Genomic DNA, 23,033 nt, shown 5'->3' with positions numbered 1-23,033 from the left:
TCTTTTACGATACCATTAACTCTTTTACTCCTTTGCAGTTACCCAAAATTTAGCAAAGTACTGTATCTATTCATTCAAATGGTTCTCAAACTATCTGTGAAGATCAGATCAGATAGAGATCAGATCAGATCCATCATTTTCACATTTCAAGGAACAAGATACAAGCAAGAACGGGTAATTATTTTTATTAAACACATTTCATAAGAAATGGCGTATTTACAGTAAGTAGCTTATCCCTAAGAACAATTGATGGAAAAGGGAAGACGACTAGGAACCTTGAAGCTACCAACTTAAAAGAATTCACATATAAAAATAACAAATTTTTGGTAACACAAACACACCTCTTATCCTAGTTATTCTATTTTAGATTTGGGTGGAAAAGGAAAGAGTAATCGTTGCTAGGTGACTTCCTTGCATTTTTTGAAATAAATATCAACAAGAAATTTTATTTCCTTTCATTCATTTAATTCTCCTTTGTTTTCTAACACATAGCTTAAATAATTTTCTAATTTGCCCATTTCTTTTTTTCTTTTCTTTTTTTGAGACAGGGTCTTGCTGCAGCCTCGACCTCCTGGGCTCGTGATTCTCCTGCCTCAGTCTCCCAAGTAGCTGGGACAACAGGTACATGTCACCACGCCCAGCCAATTAAAAAAAAAAAGTTGTAGAGATGGGGGTCTAATTATGTCTCCCAGGCTGGTCTCAAACTCCTGGGCTCAAGCAATCCTCCTGTCTTGGTCTCCCAGAGTGCTGGGATTACAAGTGTGAGTCACTGCACCCAGACCCTAATTTACCCATTTCTAATAAAGACTGAGACAGAAGTATAGAATTTAAACCACATCAAGATCATTCAGGGATTTCTACTCAGTATTTTATTTTATTTTATTTTATTTTATTTTATTTATTTTTGAGATGGAGTCTCACACTGTTGCCCGGGCTGGAGTGCAGTGGTGCGATATCAGCTCAATGCAACTTCAGCCTTCTGGATTCAAGCAATTCTCCTGTCTCAGCCTCCTCGGTAGCTGAGATTACAGGCATCCACCACCACGCCCAGCTAATTTTTTGTATTTTTAGTAGAAATGGGATTTCATCATGTTGGCCAGCCTGGTCTCAAACTCCTGACCTCGTGATTTGCTTGCCTCAGCCTCCCAAAGTGCTGGGATTACAGGTTTGAGCCACTGCATCTGGTACTCAATTTGGTTTTTTTTCTTTTTTTTTTTTTTTTAAGACGGAGTCTTGCTCTGTCCCCCTGGCTGGAGTGCAGTGGCGCGATCTCGGCTCACTACAAGCTCCGCCTCCCGGGATCACGCCATTCTCCCGCCTCAGCCTCCTGAGTAGCTGGGACTACAGGCGCCCGCCACCGCGCCCGGCTAATTTTTTGTATTTTTAGTAGAGACGGGGTTTCACCGTGGTCTCGATCTCCTGACCTTGTGATCCGCCCGCCTCGGCCTCCCAAAGTGCTGGGATTACAGACGTGAGCCACCGCGCCCGGCCCTCAATTTGTTTTTTTAAGAACAAATTCTACTTCTTAACGTTAAGCAAGTCACAACATCGCTGATTCAATTTTATTTCCTTAAGGTTCCTATGAAAAGTCAAATATGTATGAACTTTTTCTGTAAACTGTGGTTCAAATTCATTTTTTCATTCATATTTGAGGTATTATTATTTTTATTTTATATACAGTTAAACCGAAGATCAAAAGTTTTATTTAAAAACAGTGGTTCATGCCTGTAATCCTAGTGCTTTAGGAGGCTAAGGCAGGAGGATTACTTGAGGCCAGGAGTTCAAGACCAGCCTGGGCAACATAGTGAGGGGTGGAGAAGCTGCCCAATTCACAAATTCTTTGTTCAATTAAACTCTGTTTTAATTTGTCTAAAGTTTTTAACAAGGAAGATTATCTTATAACCTCTGCCATAATGTCATAAATATTTTTCAGCTAAAGTCCTGTTTTATATATTTGTTTGTTTTTCTATATTACATTATGGACATTAGTTTATGAACCACATTTCTTCGCACCGATACTTAAGACAACCCAAGGAATGCTGACTTTACATGTCTTTTCTACCACTGTCAGTTGCTTGCTCACGAGTTGCTCACAAAACAGCAATTTTGCTCCCCTCCAACCTAATATATTCATCATGAACTAAATAATATTTACTGAACACTGATTATATGCCAGGCACTATGCTAAGTCTAGGAATATGAACATGAAGACACACATCTGCCCTCAGAAAGACATGTAAATAAATAAATATGTTGTAATAAAAAAAATCAAATTACTAGAGGGAAAGATGCATAGTGTACAAAAAGCTCCTATACCCACATGATAGGGAAGACTTCATAGAGGCTATCTATAGATTCTGCCCTGAGATTTTAAAGAAGAGTAGAAGCTTTCAGATATAAGGGTGATGGGAAGGCAGTGGCAGTCTGGTATCATAAATATCATTAGCTATGGCACAGGCATCACAGACTGTACATGTAAAGGATCTAGAACGCACCCTCCTTATAAGAATCTAATGCCTGATTGGTAGTGGCTCAGGACTATAATCCCAGCACTTTGGGAGGCCAAGGTGGGCGGATCACTTGAGGTCAGGAGTTCAAGACCACACCACCCTGGGCAACATGGTGAAATTCCATTTCTACTAAAAATACAAAAAGAGTCAGGGGTGGTGGCACATGCCTGTTGCCCCAGCTACTAGGGAGGCTGAGGCAGGAGAATCACTTGAACCCAGAGGGTGTAGGTTGCAGTGAGCCAAGATCGTCCCACTGCACTACAGCCTGCGTGACAGAGCAAGACCCTGTCTCAAAAAAAAAACAAAAAACAAAAACCAAAAAACTAATGCCTGATGATCTTCTGAGGTGGAACAGTTTTATCCCGAAACTATTCCTCACCCCCACTGTCTGTAGAAGGACGGTCTTCTATGAAACTGGTCCCTGGTGTCAAAAAGTTTGGGGACCACTGATATAAAGAGTTAGAACAAAAGAGAGCTGGAGGACAGAACACCAGAAAATATCAACATTAAAGGTAGGATTTGGTGATTTGGTTACATAAGAAAAGTCTGGTCAAACACAAAACACCAGGGCCATCACAGGAGCATGAGTGAAGCCACAAATTACATTTCACAGCAGCTCTGGGCCCATGAAGTAGTCAACACGAGCAAAGCTCACCCTCCCGAGTTGAAAAAAATGTATAGACAAGCTAGAATTGGCCGGGTGCAATGGCTCATGCCTGTAATCCGAGCACTTTGGGAGGCCAAGGAGGTGGATCACTTGAAGCCGGAGTTTGAGATCAGCCTGGCCAACATGATAAACCCCGTCTCTACTAAAAATACACAAATTAGCTGGCATGGTGGCATGCGCCTATGGTCCCAGCTACTCCAGAGGCTGAGGCACAAGAATAGCTTGAACCCAGGAGGCAGAGGTTGCAGTGAGCTGAGATCTCACCACTGCACTCCAGCCTGGGTGATGGAGTGAGATTCGTCTCAAAAAATAAACAAAAGACAAAAACAAAAAAAAGAAGTTAGAATTGAAGTTAAACTGTGGCAGACATGTCCAAAGAATATTGTGGGGATCTGACCCCTTTATTAATCTCAAGAGAGATGTGGAGATGGCAACTAGTGGGCAATAATGATACTGGAATGGTGGTAATATGAGGAAATAGTACCAGAGTGTTAGAAACCTTGGAACAGGCCAAGCGCGGTGGTTCACGCCTTTAATCCCAGCACTTTGGGAGGCCGAGGAGGGCGGATTACTTGAGGTCGGGAGTTCGAGACCAGCCTGGCCAACATGGTGAAACCCCATCTTTATTAAAACTACAACAATTAGCCAGGCATGGTAGTGGGTGCCTGTAATCCCAGCTACTCAGGAGGCTGCAGTGGGGGAACTGCTTGAACTGGGGAGGCAGAGGTTGCAGTGAGCCCAGATCATGCCACTGCACTCCAGCCTAGGCAACAAGATGACACTGTCAAGAAAAAAGAAAAAGAAAAAAAAGAAACCTTGGAACAAGTATAAATAATGGTTGTTCAGCAGAGAAATTCAAGTCCCCTCTCCAAAGGGCCAATTTTATTATGATGTAAAAATCAGCTCATGTACAACTTTTGTAACAGAAGTGTGCAAAAGGGTAATTGCTTAAATGGAATAGTAGCGTGGTTATTTAAGTGTATCAAATACAGTGAACATGAGAAGTTAAAAGAGCAGTTTCATTATCTATTAAAAGACCTTAAAATGGTAGCAAGAGGTGAAGCAGTCTTAAGATGATAAGCCAGGTATCAAAGTCCTTGATAAACTTAATGAAGTGACCCAGGAGGTTGAGAAATAAGAGCAGTGACAAAGTTTGAAAGATGGTGTGCTCAAGACGCATGCACCCCAAAGCAAGATGAATTTTCAGATGGGTGCTGAAGTATAATAGCAGCAACAGAGGCATAACAGTAGCAATATTACAATAGTAGGAAGTCTGACTTCTTCAGGCATAGGAGAATCCATCACTTATTAGAGTAGGGATACAAGGGGATCTGCATCTTCAGAGGAGAATTAGAATTCAGATAAGGGCATATGCAACATATGTCTTTCAACTTAACGTGCAAAGTATTTACATTAAAAAAGTATAATCCCAGCACTTTGGGAGGCCGAGGCGGGTGGATCACCTTAAGTCAAAAGTTCAAGACCAGACTGGCCAACATGGCAAAACCCTGTCTCTACTAAAAATACAAAAAAATTAGCCGGGCATTGGTGGCAGGGGCCTGTAATCCCAGCTACTCGGGAGGCAGAGGCAGGAGAATCACTTGAACCTGGGAGGCGGAGGTTGCAGTGAGCTGAGGTCGTGCTACTGCACTCTAGCCTGGGAGACAAGAGCGAAACTCCGTCTCAAAAAAAAAAAAAAAAAAAGTATGGGCCGGGCGCGGTGGCTCACACCTGTAATCCCAACACTTTGGGAGGCCGAGATGGGCAGATCACAAGGTGAGGAGATTGAGACCATCCTGGCTAACACGGTGAAACCCTGTCTCTACTAAAAATACAAAATATTAGCCGGGCGTGGTGGAGGGTACCTGTAGTCCCAGCTACTCGGGAGGCTGAGGCAGGAGAATGGCGTGAACCCAGGAGGTGGAGCTTGCAGTGAGCCTATATCATGCCATTGCACTCCAGCCTGGGCAACAGAGCGAGGCTCCATTTCAAAAAAAAAAGAAGTATGCATTTGCAACAGTGTCACCTAAAAATCATTTCTATAAGAAACATCTTGAAGAATGTTATTATGCTGCTTTGTTTTTTATATAATTCAAGTACTTCAACACTTAGCTGAAAAGGTAGGCTAGGATCAGATAATAGATTGTCTTAAATACTGGCCAAGGATTTTGTACTGTATTACGTAGGCAACGTGAAGCCATGGAGAGTTTTAGAGCAGTTAGTGACGTGCTCTTTTGGTTTTTTTTAAAGAGTCTTGCTCTGTTGCTCAGACTGGAGTACAGTGTCATGATTTCGGCTCACTGCAACCTCTGCTTCCTGGGTTCAAGAGATTCTCCTGCCTCAGTCTCCCAGGTAGCTGGGATTACAGGTGCCTGCCACCATACCCAGCTATTTTTTGTATTTTAAGTAGAGACGTGCTTTCACCATGTTGGCCAGGCTGGTCTCAAACTCCTGACGTCAAGTGATCCACCCACCTTGGCCTCTCAAAGTACTGGGATCATAGGTGTGAACCACCATGCCCGGCTAGTGACATGCTCTTAATGTGCTTTAGAAAGATTGCTACAGGACCTGGTTGGGTATGGTGGCTCACACCTGCAATTCTAGCACTTGGGGAGGCCAGGGCGGGTGGATTGCTTGAGGCGCAGAGTTCAAAACCAGCCTGGCCAACATGGTGAAACCCCATCTCTATTAAAAATACAAAAGCTAGCAGGGCATGGCGGTGCATGCCTGTAATCCCAGCTACTCAGGAGGCTGAGACATGAGAATCGCTTGAACCTGGGAAGTAGAGGTTGCAGTGAGTCCATGCCCCTGCACTCCAGCCTGGGCAACAGAGTGAGACCCTGTCTCAAAAAAAAAAAAAAAAAAAAAAAAGAAAGAAAACAAAAGAAAAGAAAGGAAAAGAAAAGAAAAGAAAAGACAGATTGTGACAGGACCATGTAAGAGATTCAAGAAGAAAAAAAAAAAAAGACCTGCATAGGGAGATCAACTAGTAAGTTGCTGCAAAAGTTCAAGCAAGAAACAATAAAAATTTAAACTAAAGAAATGATGGAAGAACAGAGAAAAAAGGAACAGATTCAAATATTATTATAAAGCCAGAAAAGAACAGGAGTGGGCTGGGAGATGTGAAGTTGCCCCACAGACATTTCAAACTCCAGCTGGAGTCTCAACATAAATTATTTATCTTTTTCTACCACATTGTTAAAGATGAAAGTTTCTTGTCTTAGTAACCTATGACGAGAGGATGGTGATGCCATTTATTAAAGTAGACGTATTAATCACCTATTCTGCTATTTTCTCCAAGGTCTAGTTCTATGATGTGTACCCTTCAGTGAGAAGAGACATTAGATCACACACACACACACACACACACACACACAGAGTGAATAAATTTAGAATTAAAAAAAGTTTTAACCAAAAACAATAACAACAAATGGATGCTTTCTTTTCTAAGATACTGAAAGCTTGTAACCCAACACATTTCTCTTTCCACCCTAGGTACCAGGAAATCTAAGAACCAAATTCAATGCCTTATTGCTGTAATCAGCTCATCTCCGAAAACTGATGTTTCCTTTAAGTGATAGCTATTCAGTTGTTGCTTGTTTTATCATTAATTGTTCTATTCCACATTTTATTCAATCCTATAAGCCACGTAAAATCCTTCAGATGCAATAAAATCCTTAATAAACAAAATGTTAATACAATGACAATTTACAATATTTGAAAAAGCTTGTTCTATTAAGGTCAATCAGTAACACTGTTTATGTCAATAATCTGCAAAGTAAATGAATTCTTCATAAATACATAAAGCAGTTCAATGAGGTCAAATTCATTTTTCAAATCAGACAGATTCAAATTAAAGAACATATATTACATTATATACAAATTAAAGAATGTTAAAGCATCTAATGTCATGCATACAGGATTACTTACTAACACTGTACATCAAACTCTTTAAAAATAATCAAGTTTGGCTGGGCACAGTGGCTCACGCCTATAATCCCAGCACTTTGGGAGGTCGAGGCGGTCAGATAACTTGAGCTCAGGAGTTCAAGACCAGCCAGAGCAACACAGGGAAAATCCCCATCTCTATATAAATTTATTTTATATATATCTGAATATATGTGCGCGCACACACACACATATAGTTGGTTGGTTTATTTTTATAGGCAGGTTACAGTTCACACATTCTTAGATTTTCAGCCAAATCTGATAATCCATACTATTTTTTTTGTTTTTTTGTTTTGTTTTGTTTTGAGACAGAGTCTCACTCTATTACTCAGGCTGGAGTGCAGTGGCGCCATGTGGGCTCACTGCAAGCTCCGCCTCCCGGATTCTCCTGCCTCAGCCTCCCGAGTAGCTGGAACTACAGGCGCCCGCCACCATGCCCGGCTAATTTTTTTGTATTTTTAGTAGAGAAGGGGTTTCACCGTATTAGCCAGGATGGTCTCGATCTCCTGACCTCGTGATCTGCCCACCTCAGCCTCCCAAAGTGCTGGGATTACAGGCATGAGCCACCACACCCAGCCAATCCATACTATTTTTAAGTCATTTATTTAATAAACATACAATTTATATTTATGTATTACCATTTATACCTACTGAATACTTTCTAAGTAAAGATATTTTACTCAAAAAGATATTTCTTTGTGAACCCATAAATACATTCAAGCTTAGAGAAAGACAAACATTTTTCACTAATCAATTTATGACAACAAATTCCTTCTCTAAATATAAAAAAGTAAAAAATGGGGACAAAGTTGTTTGGTATAAAGCCAATGTTCAGTCTCCTTTATTTAAGAGAACCTCTTATTATCAGCAACTGATGTCCAGTGTCTTGAAAACTGTTGCTTTTTCCGTGTGTGTTATTTTAATTGTTTCAGCATGTATAGACATCAGGTGAGGAAAGTGATTCCTGAAAGACAGCAAACAAACAAGGTATGCCCTATGGCCACTCCAGCTTACTGCCTTAGGACAGCTTCTAAGTCAAGGCGAGAGGAAAGCAAATCCAGGTGGACACAGCAAATTCCATGAATTAAGAAAGTGAAGCCGAGCACCCAGGAAGACCAAGGCAATCAGAGTTCACAGAACACAGCACCAAGGAGGAGACAGCTACACACAGAGAGAATCCAGGAGACTACAGAGAGTCCCCTGTAAGTATGATGATAGTATACTTATGAGGAAACTACTCAAGACAGAAGAACCATGCTGAAGTATTGGAGGGAGCAGTACCAGGTGCTCACACAGGACTGGGAACAGTGCTTGTTCCCAAAAGCTGGACTATAAAAATAAAATCTCATAATTCGTAGGGCATTGGGTCAAATACTGAGGAAGGTATTGCCTTATGCTAGACAATAATTAACCCAAAATGGACCCACCCAACAAATCATAAAAGCAAGACCCAAAATAATAAAACTGTTTTCAAATAACTTAACTGTATCCCGGAAAAAAGCTCAAGAATTTATAGCCACCACACACGGTGGCTCACACCTGTAATCCCAGCGCTTTGGGAGGCCGAGGTGGGCAGATCACTTGAGCCCAGGAGCTTGAGGCCAGCCTGGGCAACATGGCAAAACAAAAAAAAAAAATTAGCTGGGTGTGGTGGCACGCACCTGTAGTCCCCAGCTACTTGGGAGACTGAGGTAGGAGGATCGTTTGAGCCCAGGAGGTCGTGACAGACTGAGATCCTATCTCCAAAAACAAAACGAAACAAAAAAAGAATTTATAGAAATAGAAAAATACCCAAAATATATTGCTTTTATGATTTGCTGGGTGGGTCCAAAATATAAGAAAGTAAAATTCAGAATATCAGATAGCCAAAAGTTACCAGGTACACAAAGAATCAGGAAAACAAACCAGGATAAGGAAGGAGGATAATAAACTGAAATTCTAGAATTGAAAGAGATGTCACAATTAGTAGAGAAGTATATTATTTTAACTGTATTCAATATGTTCAAAAAGTTAAGAAGACACATAGATGATTTAAAACAAGGCCCAAGATGAACTAGATAAAAACTACAATTTCTGAGATAAAAAATCAACTAGACAGAATGGCAGAAGAAAAGATTAGTGAACTTGAAGACATAGCAATAGAAACTATCCAAGATGAAACACACAGAGGAAAAAAATCCAAAACATGAAAAAAAATCAGTAAACTATGAGACTTTCCAATATACCAATAATACTTCTTAATAATCTAATATTAATATTCCCTAATACGGTAGTAAATAGAGTTCTAAACGTAAAGGGGGAGAAAGAAGTGAAAAATAATGACCAAAATTTTTCCAAGTTTGATGAAAACTATAAACCCACAAATCCAAGAAGCTCAATGAACCTTAAGCCAAGAAATATGAAAAAAACTAACCAAGGTACATGATAATCAAACTCCTCAATATCAGTGATGAAGAGGTCTTAAAAGCACCCAGAAAAGAAAATGACATCTTCCATAAAAAGTAAGATACAGATAATAGCAGACTTCTTATCAGAAACAATACAAACGAGAAGACAGTGGAGTAAAATCTTTAAAGAACAAAGGGAAAAAAGCCATCAACCTAGAATTCTAAAGAGAACAAAAGTATCTTTTTTTTTTGAGATGGAGTCTCGCTCTGTCGCCTAGGCTGGAGTGCAGTGGTGCGATCTCAGATCTTGGCTCTCTGCAACCTCTGCCTCCCGGGTTCAAGCAATACTCCTGCCTGAGCCCCCCGAGTAGCTAGGACTACAGGCACCTGCCACCACACTCGGCTAATTTTGTGTATCTTTAGTAGAGATGGGGTTTCACCGTGTTAGCCAGGATGGTCTCGATCTCCTGACCTCGTGATCCACCCACCTCGGCCTCCCAAAAGTATCTTTAAAAAAGAAGCCAAGGGCGGGCGCAGTGGCTCATGCCTGTAAACCCAGCACTTTGGGAGGCTGAGGCGGGAGGATCACAAGGCCAAGAGATCAAAATCATCCTGGCCAAAATGGTGAAACCCCATCTCCACTAAAAATACAAAAAATAGCTGGGCGTGGTGGTGTGCGCCTGTAGTCCCAGCTACTCAGGAGGCTGAAGCAGGAGAATCTCGAACCCAGGAAGCAGAGGTTGCAGTGGGCTGAGATCATGCTACTCACTCCAGCCTGGCGAAAGAGCGAGACTCCGACTCAAAAAAAGAAAAAAAAAGATGCCAAAGTAAAGACTTTTTCAGACAAACAAAAGCATAAAGAATCCATCACATACAGAGGAGGGGGAATAAAGAAAGGTTGGCTAATGCATATAAACATACAGTTAGTTAGAAGGAATAAATTCTGTCATTTGATAACATGGTAGGGTGACTATATAGTTAACAATATATTGTATATCTCAAAATAGCTAGAAGAGGCCGGGCGCGGTGGCTCACGCCTGTAATCCCAGCACTTTGGGAGGCCAAGGAGGGAGGGATCACCTGAGGTTGGGAGTTCGAGACCAGCTTACCAACATGGAGAAACCCTGTGTCTACTAAAAATACAAAAGTAGGTGGGTGTGATGGCACATGCCTGTAATCCCAGCTACTTGGGAGGCTGAGGCAGGAGAATTGCTTGAACCCAGGATGCGGAGGTTGCAGTGAGCCGAGATCGCGCCATTGCACTCTAGCCTGGGCAACAAGAGCAAAACTACGTCTCAAAAAAAATTTTTAAAAAGCTAGAAGAGACTTTTTTTTTTTGGAGACAGGGTCTTGCTCTGTCATCCAGGCTAGAGTGCACTGACATGATCACGGCTCACTGCAGCCTCGACCTCCTGGGCTCAAGCAATCCTCCTACCTCAGCCTCTCAAGTAGCTGGGATCACAGGTGGCTGCCACCACATCTGTGTAATTTTTGTACTTTTTGTAGAGGTAGGGTTTTGCCTTGTTGCCCAGGATGGTCTTGAACTCCTGGGCTCAGGCAATCCACCAGCCTCAGCCTCCCAAAGTGCTGGGATTACAGGTGTGAGCCAACACGCGTGGCTTTTTTTTCCCCCCTGAAACAGGGTCTTGGACTGTCGCCCAGGCTAGTGTGAAGGGGCATGAACAAAGCTGACTGTAGGCAGCCTCAATCTCCTGGACTCAAGCAATCCCATCATCTCAGCTTCCTGAAACACTGGGACCACAAGTGCATGCCACAATACCTGGCTAATTTTTTAAATTTCCTGTAGAGACAGGATCTTGCATTGTTGTCCAGGCTGGTCTCAAACTCCTGGGCTCAAGCAATTCTCCTGCCTTGATCTCCCAAAGTGCTGGAATTCCAGGCATTATCTACCATGCCCAGCCTGTAAGAGAAGACTTGAAATGTTTCCAGCACAAATAAATAATAAATGTTCAAGGTGGTGAATATCCTAAATACCTGGATTCGAGCACGATATATTGTATGCATGTATCAAAATGTCACATGTATCCCATAAATACGTACAAATTATGTATCCAAAAAAAATTTTTTTAAGAATCTATTACCAGCAGATCATCATCACAGAAAAAAATGTTAAAGGCAGTCCTTCCCACAGAAACAAAATTATACTGAATAGAAATATCGGCTGGGCATGGTGGCTTATGCCTGTAATCCCAGCACTTTGGGAGGCCCAGGCAGGCGATCACTTGGGGCCACGAGTTCGAAACCAGTCTCGCCAACACAGCAAACTTCATCTCTACTAAAAATACAAAAAAAAAAAAAGAAATTAGCCAGGTGTAGTGGCACATGCCTGTAATCCCAGCTATTTTGCAGGCTGAGGCACAAGAATCGCTTGAACTCAGGAGGTGGAGGCAGTAGTGAGCCAAGATTGCACCATTGCACTCCAGACTGGGCGACAGAGCAAGGCTCTGTCTCAAAAAAAAAAAAAAAAAAAAAAAAGTATGCAAAGAAATGAGGAGCACTGGAAATGGTACTACATGGGTAAATATGAGACTTTTTATTATTTAAAAATCTTTAAAAGATCACTGCTTGTTTAAACAAAATAATGTAGTGTATGGCTGATAACAGGATAAGTAAAATATATGACAACAAAAGCATAAAAGTTGGGTGGAGAAATGGAATTAGATTCTTATAAGGTTCTTATACTACATGGGAAGTGGTATAATATCACTTAAAGGTGTATACTCTGGCAAGTTAAAGATGTATACCACAAGCTGAGCACGGTGGCTCACATGTAATTCTAGCACTTCAGGAGGCTGAGGAGGGCAGATCACCTGAGGTCAGAAGTTCAAGACCTGCCTGGCCAACATGGGGAAACCCCATTTCTACTAAAAATACAAAAATAAGCCGGGCATGGTGATGCGTGCCTGTAATCCCAGTTACTTGGGAAGCTGAGGCAGGAGAATCACTCGAACCTGGGAGGCGGAGGTTGCAGTGAGCCAAGATTGCACACTGCACTCCAGCCTGGGTGACAGAGCGAGACTCAGTCTCGGAAAACAAAACAAAACAAAAATAGATGTACACTATAAATCATAAAGCAATCACTGAAATAATAAATCAAGGGAAAAGAATCATAAAATTTGCTCAACTAATTCAAAAGAAGGGAGAAAAAAGGGAACTAAGGAACAGACAGGTCAAACAGAAAACCAACAGAAAGATGACAAACTCAAACCTAACCATATCAACAATCATGTTAAATGTACCTATCCAAACATCTCGATTAAAAGGCATAATTAGGTTAGATAAAAAAAGACCCAACCATATGCTGCCAACAATATAAACCCACTTCAAATATAAAAACACAAGTAGATTTAAAAGATGGGAATATATATATCCTGCTAACACTAATCAAATGAAAGTGGCAATGGCTATATTAATATCAAAGTAGATTCCAAAGCAAAGATTATTACCAGGGAGAAAGGTATCATTTCAAAATGATAAAGGAGTCAATTCATCAAAAAGAAATAATCCTAAAGGTTTACACAACCAATGACAGAGCTTCAAAATATATGAAGCAAATACTGATAGAAGTTCAAAAGAAAATCGACAAAACCCACAATTACAGTGAGAAACTTCAACACTCTTCTCTGAATACTTGATGAAAACAACCAGACAGAAATTCATTAAGGACAGAGAAGACTTGAACAACACTAACAAGCAACTCGTCCTAATTGACATTTTTCAAACACTTAACCCACCAAGAGCAGAATATATATTCCTTTCAAGTGCATAAAGGAAATTTATCAAGTTAAAACATCTCTGGACCATCAAACAAATTTCATTAACTTTTAAATAATTCGGGTCACAAAAAACAATGTTTTCTAACTACAATGGAATTGAATTTGAAATCAATAACCAAAAGGTATCTGAATAATCTACAAATACTTGAAGTTAAAGAACAGACTTGTATATAACCGATGGATTAAAAAACTCAAAAGGAAAGTTAGAAAGTATTTTGGAAATAAATGAAAATGAAAATACAAAATATCCTAAGTTGTGAGATGCTAGTTAGGGGAAAATTTTTATCACTAAATGCCTATAGTAGAAAGAAGAACAGTTTCAAATCAATAACCACAGTTTACCATTTATGAAACTACAAAAAGAGCAAATTAAACTAAACTAAGCAGAAGAAAGAAAATAACAAAGACTGCTGGGCATGGTAACTCATGCCTGTAATCCCGGCATTTTGGGAGGCCGAGGCATGTGGATCACTTGAGGTCAGGAGTTTGAGACCAGCCTGGCCAGCATGGTAAAACCTCGACTCTACTAAAAATACAAAAATGAGCCAGGCGGGGTGGCGCACGCCTGTAGTCCCAGCTACTCGGAAGGCTGAGGCGGAGAATCGCTTGAACCCGGGAGGCAGAGGTTGCAGTGAGGCAAGATTGTGCCACTGCACTCCAGCGTGGGTGACAAGAGCAAAACTCTGTCTCCTACCTCCCGCCTACAAAAATAAAAAAGAAAATAGCAAAAACCAAAGCAGATATCAAGGAACCTAAACACACACACACACACACACACACACACACAGAAAAATCAATAAAACCAAAAGATGGTTCTTTAGAAGATCAATAAAAGTGGTAAGACTCTAGTCAGGCTGATCAAGAAAAGAAAGACAAATTATCAGACAAGAAATGAGAAAGATAACATCACCATGGGTCCTACTACATATATACATACACACACACATTTGAGAGTCCCGCTCTGTTGCCCAGGCTGGAGTACAGTGGCATAATCTCAGCTCACTGCAACCTCTGCCTCCTGGGTTCAAGTGATTCTCCTGCCTCAGCCTCCCTAGTAGCTGGGACTACAAGCATGAGCCACAAGGTCCGGCTACTTTAGTATTTTTAGTTCAGACAGGATTTCAGCATGTTGGTCAGGCTGGTCTCCAACTCCTGACCTCAAGTGATCCACCAGCCTTGCCCTCCCAAGTGCTGGGATTACAGGCATGAGCCACTACGCTCGGACATGAATCCTATCATATTAAAAGGATAATAAGAGAGTATAATGAATAATTTATACCTATAAATTTGACAACTTAGATGAAATCTTGTTTATATCAACAGAAACAGAAAAGCATTCAATAAATCCAACATCCATTCCTGATGTTGGATTCCTGGGAATTCTATTCCTGGGAAACCCTCAGCCAACCAGGAATAGAATGAAACTCTCTAAACCTGATAAAGGGCATCTACAAAAAACCTACAGTTAGTATCATACTATACAGTGAAAAAAAATCAATCGATTGCTTTACCCCTAAGATCAAGAACGAGATGAGACTGCCCACTCTCATTACTTCTAGTCTACGTCATACTGGAGGTTCTAGTCACTTCAGTAAGGCAAGAAAAAGAAACAAAAGGCATCCAGATTGGAAAGGAAGAAGTAAAACTATATTTTTAGACTGATTCTCTATGAAAAATATCCAAAAGAATCTACAAAAAACTAACAGAACTTGCTGGGCACTGTAGCTCACACCTGTAATCCCAGGACTTTGGGAGGCCGAGGCGGGTGGATCACGAGGTCAGGAGTTCAAGACCAGCCTTACCAACATGGTGAAACCCCGTCTCTAGTACAAATACAAAAATCAGCCAGCCTTCGTGGTGCGTGCCTGTAATCCCAACCACTCAGTAGGCTGAGGCAGGAGAATTGCTGAACCTGGGAGGCGGAGGTTGCAGTGAGCCAAGATCATCCCACTGCACTCCAGCCTGGGCGACAGAGTGAGACTCTGTCTCAAAAAAATAAATAAATAACAGAACTAAGTCAGTTCAGCAGGTTTGTAGGACATAAGCTCAATATACACAAATCAATGGTATTTCCCGATATGAGATCCAATCAGAAATAGATATAAAGGTAACATTTATAAAAGATCAAAGTAGAAAATATTTAGGGATAAGTCTGACAAAAGATGTGTAAGACCTGCACACTGAACTACAAAACACTGCTGAGAGAAATTAAAGAAGTCTTAAGTAGGTGGAGAAACGCCTTGTTCATGAATCAGTGTATTCAATATTGTCAATTTTCCCAAACTGATCTATAGATTCAACATAATCCCAATCAAAATCCCAATAGGTTTTTTGGTGGTGGTGGTGGCGGGTTTTTAAGAAATTGACCACCTTTAAAAAAAAAAAAAAAAAGACAGAGTGTCAGTCACTGTGTCACCCAAGCTGGAGTGCAGTGGTGCCATCACAGCTCATTGCAGTCTCGACCTTCCAGGCACACGTGATCCTCTCACCTCAGCCTCCCAGGTGGCTGGGATCCCAGGCACACACTACCAAGCTCAGCTTTTTTTCTTTTTCTTTTTCCTTTTTGGAGAGATGGGGTTTCAGCATGTTGTCCAAGCTCAAGCTGGTCTCAAACTCCTAGGCTCAAGCAATCTGCCCACCTCAGCCTCCCAAAGTGCTGGGATTACATGTGTGAGCCACCACACCAAGCTCAACAAATTTTAAAGTTCATATGGAAATGTAAAGGACCTGGCATTTGGGAAAAAAAAGAAACTTTGAAAACGAAGAACAAAGTGGGAGGGACAACACTACTTGATTTCAAGATTTATTATAAAGTTACAGTAATCAAACACTGTGGTACTGGCACCAATGAAGATAAACAGATCACTGGAACAAAACAGAGTCCAGAAATAGGCCCATACATATTTCTGGAAAACTAAGTTTTGGCAAAAGTACAAAGGCAATTCAGTAAAGATAGTCTTTTTCAACAAACAGAGCTGGAACAACTGGATATCCAAATGCAAAAACATAAACTTCAAGCCACCTCATACCATAGCTTAAAACTCAAGATGAATCACAGAGCAAAATAGATCCTAAAACTGTAAAACTTCTAGAAAAAAGCAAGAAGAAAATCTTTGTGAGCATGGGTTAGGCAAAGATTTTAGATACAAAATCAAAAAGCAAAAACCATAAAGAAAAAATTGACATATAGACAATAAAAATTAAGCATTTCTGCTTCTTCAAAGAAACTTCTTCAAAGAAAACTTTAAGAGAATGAAGAGACAGTCCAAAGACTGGGAAAAAAAACTTTGCAAATCATGTGTCTGATAAATCTGTATCCAGAATATAAAGAACTTTCTTTTTCCTTTTTTGAGAGTCTCACTCTGTCACCCAGGCTGGGGTGCAGCTGCACAATCTCGGCTCACTGCAAACTTCCACCTCCCAGGTTCAAGCAATTCTGCCGTCTCAGCCTCCTGAATAGCTGGATTACAGGCGTGTGACCACACCTGGTTATTTTTAGTAGAGACGGGGTTTCACCATGTTGGCTGGGCTGGTCTCGAACTCCTGACCTCAAGTGAGCCACCTGCCTCGGCCTTCCAAAGTGCAGAGATTACAGGCATGAGTCACTGCACCTGGCCTAAAAAACTTTCAAAACTGAATTAAGAAAGCAAAAAACTTAATTAAAAAACATGTAAAAGATGTAAACACAAACTCATCAAAGAAGTTATACAATGGCAAACAAGTACAATAAAAAGATATCTGAGGCCTGGCACAGTGGCTCACGCCCGCCTGTAATCCCAACATTTTGGGAGGCCAAGGTGGGCCGATCACCTGAGTTCAGGATTTCAAGACCAGCCTGGCCAACACAGCAAAACCCCATCTCTACTAAAAGTACAAAAATTAGCCAGGCATGGTGGTACCCACCTGTAATCCCAGCTACTTGGAGGCTGAGGCAGGAGAATTGCTTGAACCCAGGAGGTGGAGGGTGAGGTGAGCTGAGATCTCGCCACTGCACACTGCACTCCAGCTTGGGAGACAGGGCAAGACTCCATCTCAAAAAAAAAAAAAAAGAGATTTGGTATCAAGGAACTACTAATTATAACTAGTACACACTTAAGAGTGGCTGAGTGGCTGAAATTAAGACTGGCCATACTGATTGGTGCTGGTGGTGCATATGTGTAGGAACTGGAACTCTCATCACTGCTGGTGAGTATGTAAAATGGTGAAAAACAATTTGACCATCTCTTACAAAGCTAAATGTACAACTGCCATATGATCCGGACATTTCAATCCTAGGTATTTTCCAAGAGAAATAAAGCATAGGTCTTTCACAGCAGCTTTATTTGTAACAGCCAAGAACAACCCATATTTCCATCAACAGGTGAATGGATTTAAAAACTGTGAATAATGGCGGGTGCGATGGCTCACACCTATAATCCCAGCACTTTGGGAGGCTGAGGCAGGCGGATCATGAGGTCAGGAGTTCAAGACCAGCCTGACCAACATGGTGAAACCCTATCTCTACTAGAAATAAAAAAAAAAAGGCCGGGCGCGGTGGCTCATGCCTGTAATCCCAGCACTTTGGGAGGCTGAGGCAGGTGGATTGCCTGAGCTCAGGAGTTCAAAACCAGCCTGGGCAACACAGTGAAACCCCGTCTCTACTAAAATACAAAAAAAAAAAAAAAAAAAAAATTAGCCTGGCATGGTGGCGTGGCGCCTGTAATCCCAGCTACTCAAGAGGCTGAGGCAGTGGTTGCAGTGAGCCAAGATCACGCCTGGGTGACAGAGTGAGACTCCATCTCAAAAAAAAAACAGAAGAAATCAAACATAAAATGACCGTACAGGATAATTCCATTTATATACTGTATAATCCCATTTATATAAAACCCTAGATAATGCAAACTAATCTAGGGTGACAGCAGATTACTGGTTGCTCAGGAAAGGTGGGAGAGTGCAACTAGGATGGGAGAAAGATATTACAAAGGGGCATGAGAAAACTTTGGGAGGTTATACATACTTACATATATATACACACACACACACACACACACGCACATATTTTTTTTCTTTTTTTTTTTTTCTGAGAGGGAGTCTCGCTCTGTTGCCCACGCTGGAGTGCAGTAGCGTGATCTTGACTCACCACAACCTCCGCCTCTGGTGGTCACGCAATTCTCCTGCCTCAGCCTCCCAAGTAGCTGGGACTACAGGTGCGTGCCACTATGCCTGATTTTTAATAGAGACGGAGTTTCACTGTGTTGGCCAGGCTGGTCTTGAATTCCTGACGTCGTGATCCGCCCACCTCAGCCTCCCAAAGTACTGGGATTACAGGCGTAAGCTACGGCACCCAGCTGATTATACATATATTATCCTGATTGTCACTATCTATATATTGGATATTTTAAATCTTTGTTATTCATGAGATATGCATATGTAAAAATTATTCAATTATGTACTTTAAATATGTGCAATTGACTATGTGCCAATTATACCTCAATAAAGCTGTCAGAATTATTTAACAATAAATAATATATTTTTAGCTAAATAAGCACTTATCTTTTTATTTTTACATCAAGAGGACAGAACTGTTAGCTTTAAAGTAAAACAAAACTAACATTTAGTCAATACCCACTACATGCCAAATATTATGTTAGCCAATTTACATGTGCTAATTTATAGTATCATTACCATTACTTGTAAAATGGGTGAGAGGGGGTAGGTAGAAAGGACAACAGCTTTAGAAACCAGACAAGGCTTTTTTTTCTGTTTTAAGAAAACCCTGACTTTAGTTTCTACAAATCAAGTATGTAATAATATCAATAAACATACCAGATTTAAATCTAAATCCTCAGAGTCAAGTTCTATAAATTTAACTTGGATTGTCCTACAGTGGGAACACATGCCAGGAAAAAAGTTTACAGCGGATATTTAAATTATGATTATGTTCTCATACATATGGATGCACTGAATCCTCCTATAAGTACTCTGAGTGAATGGCAGTTCTGTTTGGTCCCATATGAACTATGGGACCAAACAAAAATCAAAAGCCTGTGTAACTGGCAATACTCAGTTACTCTGCAAACTAGTTTCCTCATTGTGTTTACCTTATTTAAAACCTGTACCTTCTTCCAAAAAAGACTGAAATTGGCTTTTCCATCTGCAAAATCAAATACCTGACTGGCAGACCTCTAAAAGACACTAGTTTTTGTCATTCTACTTTGTCTCATTCGTTTTCTTAGAAATTACATTAAGTGTATTTCAAACAAAATAACGACAACAATAAAAGACTTGTTTTGTTTTCAAACCAAGCAAGCTAAGTCCTACAAAATACCTTGTATGTGTGACCTCTCTCTTAATTTATCTTTTAATTTTCCATGTCTCCCAGACGGAAAAAAACTCTATGCCAAAAAAGTATATATAAATAATTCCTTAACCATTCTATAAATAAAGTATAGCCCTTAATTTAGGAAATCTCAATACTTTATTGGAACTCAACTTTATAGCTGTGCCGTTACCTAACCTACAGCTTATCCCAAGTAGGTGTCAAGCTCCATTAAGTGTTCAATTTCAAATTGCCATTACCTGTGGTCCCTCTCCTGCATTCACATATTAACTTTCTGTGTCCTATTCCCAGCTAAATCTTTATTTCAATGGCTTAATTCTCAAGTAGAATGAAAACAAAAAGATCACAATCTCCACTATATTTAGAAGCTTTATATTTTCTTGAAAACTGAGCTTTTTATAGCTCTAAACTGGATTAACTGCTTTCTTACTACTCCACTGGAATAAATACAATTTACTTGTGACAAAGATTAGCTGTCATAAATGTAGAAAGAGTAAAAAAAAACAAACTAGAGACACAAATCTGGGTTCCAGTTCTGACTCAGCCTCCTAGTAGCTGGCTGACTACTTGATGTTTCCAAACTTCAGCTTTTTTGTTTGTAAAAAATGGAGAATAATAATACCTACCTATAGAGTTACTGCAAGGATTATCATAATTTACGTGAAATCACTGTAAACAGTAAAGCATCATAGAAATGGGTAATATTGGTGGTATCCTGGTGGTATGAGTAAACAGTAGACTAGAGAAACATGTACCTCAAATAAGGGACTTACTTTTTTCACTAAATAAACATCACTTTCCAAAACAAATACGCATCAGGAAGACAGCTCGAGATAAACTCTGAACTAGGATTCAGGCATCTGGATGAATGCATCTTCTTCAGCCAGTTCTACCATTAACTCTACGTATCAACACAGGCAAAATAACTTTCCTTTTCATCTCAAATGTCTTCATCTAAAAAATCCATTTATTGGACCATAAGTTCCATAAGTATTATAACAACCCTTACCAGCCTACCAAATGACTAAGTATTCAAAAGAGTCGATTAACATTATATTCAAAACTTAGAGCACTGTTTGGTCTACCAGCAAAACAGAACTTAAGGGCAGACGACGGTACAAAAAAATTTTTTTTAATTAAATAAAAATAGAATTATATACAATTCTCGAGAAGCAAAGGATGAGATAAACTACCTATAATAGTTCTCCCTCTAAATGACTAGTGATGAACAAGGTGCATTAACAAAAGGGCGGGGTTCCTTCCCACAGCTTTTTGGGAACCACCCACTTCCCAAAGAGGTGTGACTGCTTCCTCCTTGTCTTCATCTGCCAAGAAACTTGAAAGATTAAGGTTTATATTGTCTGAGAAAGGATTTTATTTTTCTTTTTACTTGGGTGGGGTTGGCAGTAGTCATCTGGCAAACATATCCTATAAACACCATTATCCACAATGCCAGGTCTCCCCGCAAAGCCTTAAAGATCTAAGTTTTTACAGTAATACCAATTTTAAAAAATGAATTCAGACTATTAACTCAAAATTAGATATTCCTGCGTTAACCGTAATTAGTGCTGCCAACTGCCAAGTTTTCGCTTCTCCGAATTATTCACCCTCCCGCGTCTCCGCAGAGGCTACGATTTGCCCTCTCCTGCACCGCGCCAGGTCCCGAGGGAGAGTCCGCAGGGGCTCCCAGGAAAGGGAAGGCCGGGCAACCCAGGCCTCGGCGCTGCCACCCCTTGCTCCTCACCGATGACGATGCGCAGGTGCTTGAGGCGAGTCAGTGCGTCCTTCTTGGTGTCCAGCACCTTCTGGGTGGACTTCTTCACGTCCCCGTGCGGCTTCTTGGAGAACATCCTGCCGCTGCCACTGCCACTGCCACTGCCACAGCCGGCTCCCAGCCGGGTCCCGGCGGCAGAAAGTGGAGGGAGTGGGCGGGGAGGAGACTAGCCGAAGCGCCTCATTAGCTCCCCAGCCTTGCGGGCCAGGGCAGAGCCGACTCCTCCCGGATCCAGACCAGGGCCGCCACCTCCACCAGCCTCGCGCCGCGGCTCCAAGGCACCTCCGGCCCCGGCTCCAATATGGCGGATCCCTCTCCCGGCCCTGCACGGAGCGAGATAGACCCGGGCGGGCCGCCTGCAGCCGCCGCTCGTCTCCAGCGGCCGCCGCTCGCCGCCACAGGCCGGGGCCCCGGACCCAGAGCCACGGAGGTGGAGCTCTCGGCGGCAGCAGCACAACTCTCTCCCTGAGGCCCCCTTAAGGTTGAAGCTTCTTTAGCAGCTTACACCCTGCAGAGGCCGAAACGGAGACGAGTGTAGTAGTGATGGGGTTTCACGACTCTGCCGTCGGTGGCGAACGGTGTCCGTGGCAACCGCCTTCTGACGTCAAGGGTTCTTGACGTCATGCCAGCATGAGATCACCCGTGGCACTCCCCGCCTTGGTTTCCTGTGTAGGCAGCCAAAGGAGAATCTCAAGAAAGGCAAGGAAGGTAGTTACTGCGTGCTCCATTGTAAGCAAAATGATAGTAATAAGAAAAGAGAAGTAATCTTTATTAAATATGTCCATGATTTATCTTTGAAAATGTGCATAAGTTGTTGTGGCCACCAGATCCTCTAGCAGAAAGATAAACGAAGCTAAAGTTGGGCAATTTATTCTGTCCTAAATCTATTACTAATAATATTTCCTGCACTATGTATGTGATTTTTTTCATATTTTTTCTGTTTGCTATATCATATCCCTGTTTTTTGCCGCAAACGACTTGACAACAGAAAGGCTTAAGCAGAGCTATCTAGGTTTTTAAAATAAAAGTAATCTTGCTTTCCTTTTTTTATTGTGCTTTTAAAAATCTTTTCCCTATCTGCACCCCACATAAAGATGAATATGTTGTCAGTTTTTCCTCTGCAAAGAAAAATTCAAGATTCTTACTGCATTGATGGAGTCATCTGAAGAATCTGCAATAGCTGAAAAAAATCCGTGAAATTCTGAATGACATAAATTGAAATTTTTACTGGTACCTTTTTTTTTTTTTTCTTTTTCTTTCCAGACAGGGTCTCTGTCGCCCAGGCTGAAGTGCAGTGGTGCGATCTTGGCACACTGAAGCCTCAGCCTCCCAGGCTCAGGTGATGCTCCCACCTCAGCCTACCGAGTAGCTGGGATCACAGGCGCGCGCCACCACATCCAGCTAATTTTTGTGTTTTTTGTAGAGACAGGGTTTCGCCATGTTGCCCAAACTGGTCTAAAACTCCTAGACTCTAGTGATCCGCCCGCCTCAGCATCCCAAACTGCTGGGATTACAGGCGTGAGGCCACTGCCCCGATCAGGAAACTTTCCTCCACAAAATAATTTGATGAAGAGTGAGTTTGCTTGTTTGAAGAACTGTTTCCTTCTTTATTCTCACCCATAGCAATAGAC

The 23,033-nt window shown here is 41.3% G+C and overlaps 1 protein-coding gene and 1 pseudogene across 8 annotated transcripts in view; one reads left to right on the top strand and one right to left on the bottom strand.

The window, feature by feature from the left end:
- LOC105477982 (Ral GTPase activating protein catalytic subunit alpha 1) overlaps positions 1-21,943 on the bottom strand; it is a 275,561-nt gene extending 253,618 nt beyond the window's left edge. For 4 of the 8 annotated variants that reach the window (XM_011734912.3, XM_011734908.3, XM_024791574.2 and 1 more), the window contains exon 1: positions 21,373-21,943. In XM_011734912.3, the coding sequence (XP_011733214.1) occupies positions 21,373-21,478 (106 nt within the window). In that variant the 5' untranslated portion in view covers positions 21,479-21,943. The remainder of the gene's footprint in view (positions 1-21,372) is intronic. The other 4 variants (XM_024791575.2, XM_071100327.1, XM_011734918.3 and 1 more) reach the window with 1 other exon arrangement.
- LOC112425954 (small nuclear ribonucleoprotein G pseudogene) lies at positions 79-3,713 on the top strand (annotated as a pseudogene).
- Positions 21,944-23,033: the final 1,090 nt, after the last annotated feature.

Source organism: Macaca nemestrina, chromosome 7, assembly GCF_043159975.1.
Source record: "Macaca nemestrina isolate mMacNem1 chromosome 7, mMacNem.hap1, whole genome shotgun sequence".
NCBI classification, from domain to species: domain Eukaryota; kingdom Metazoa; phylum Chordata; class Mammalia; order Primates; family Cercopithecidae; genus Macaca; species Macaca nemestrina.
The sequence above is the reverse complement of the archived record's forward strand: the minus strand, read 5'-3'. Positions and strand labels throughout refer to the sequence as shown.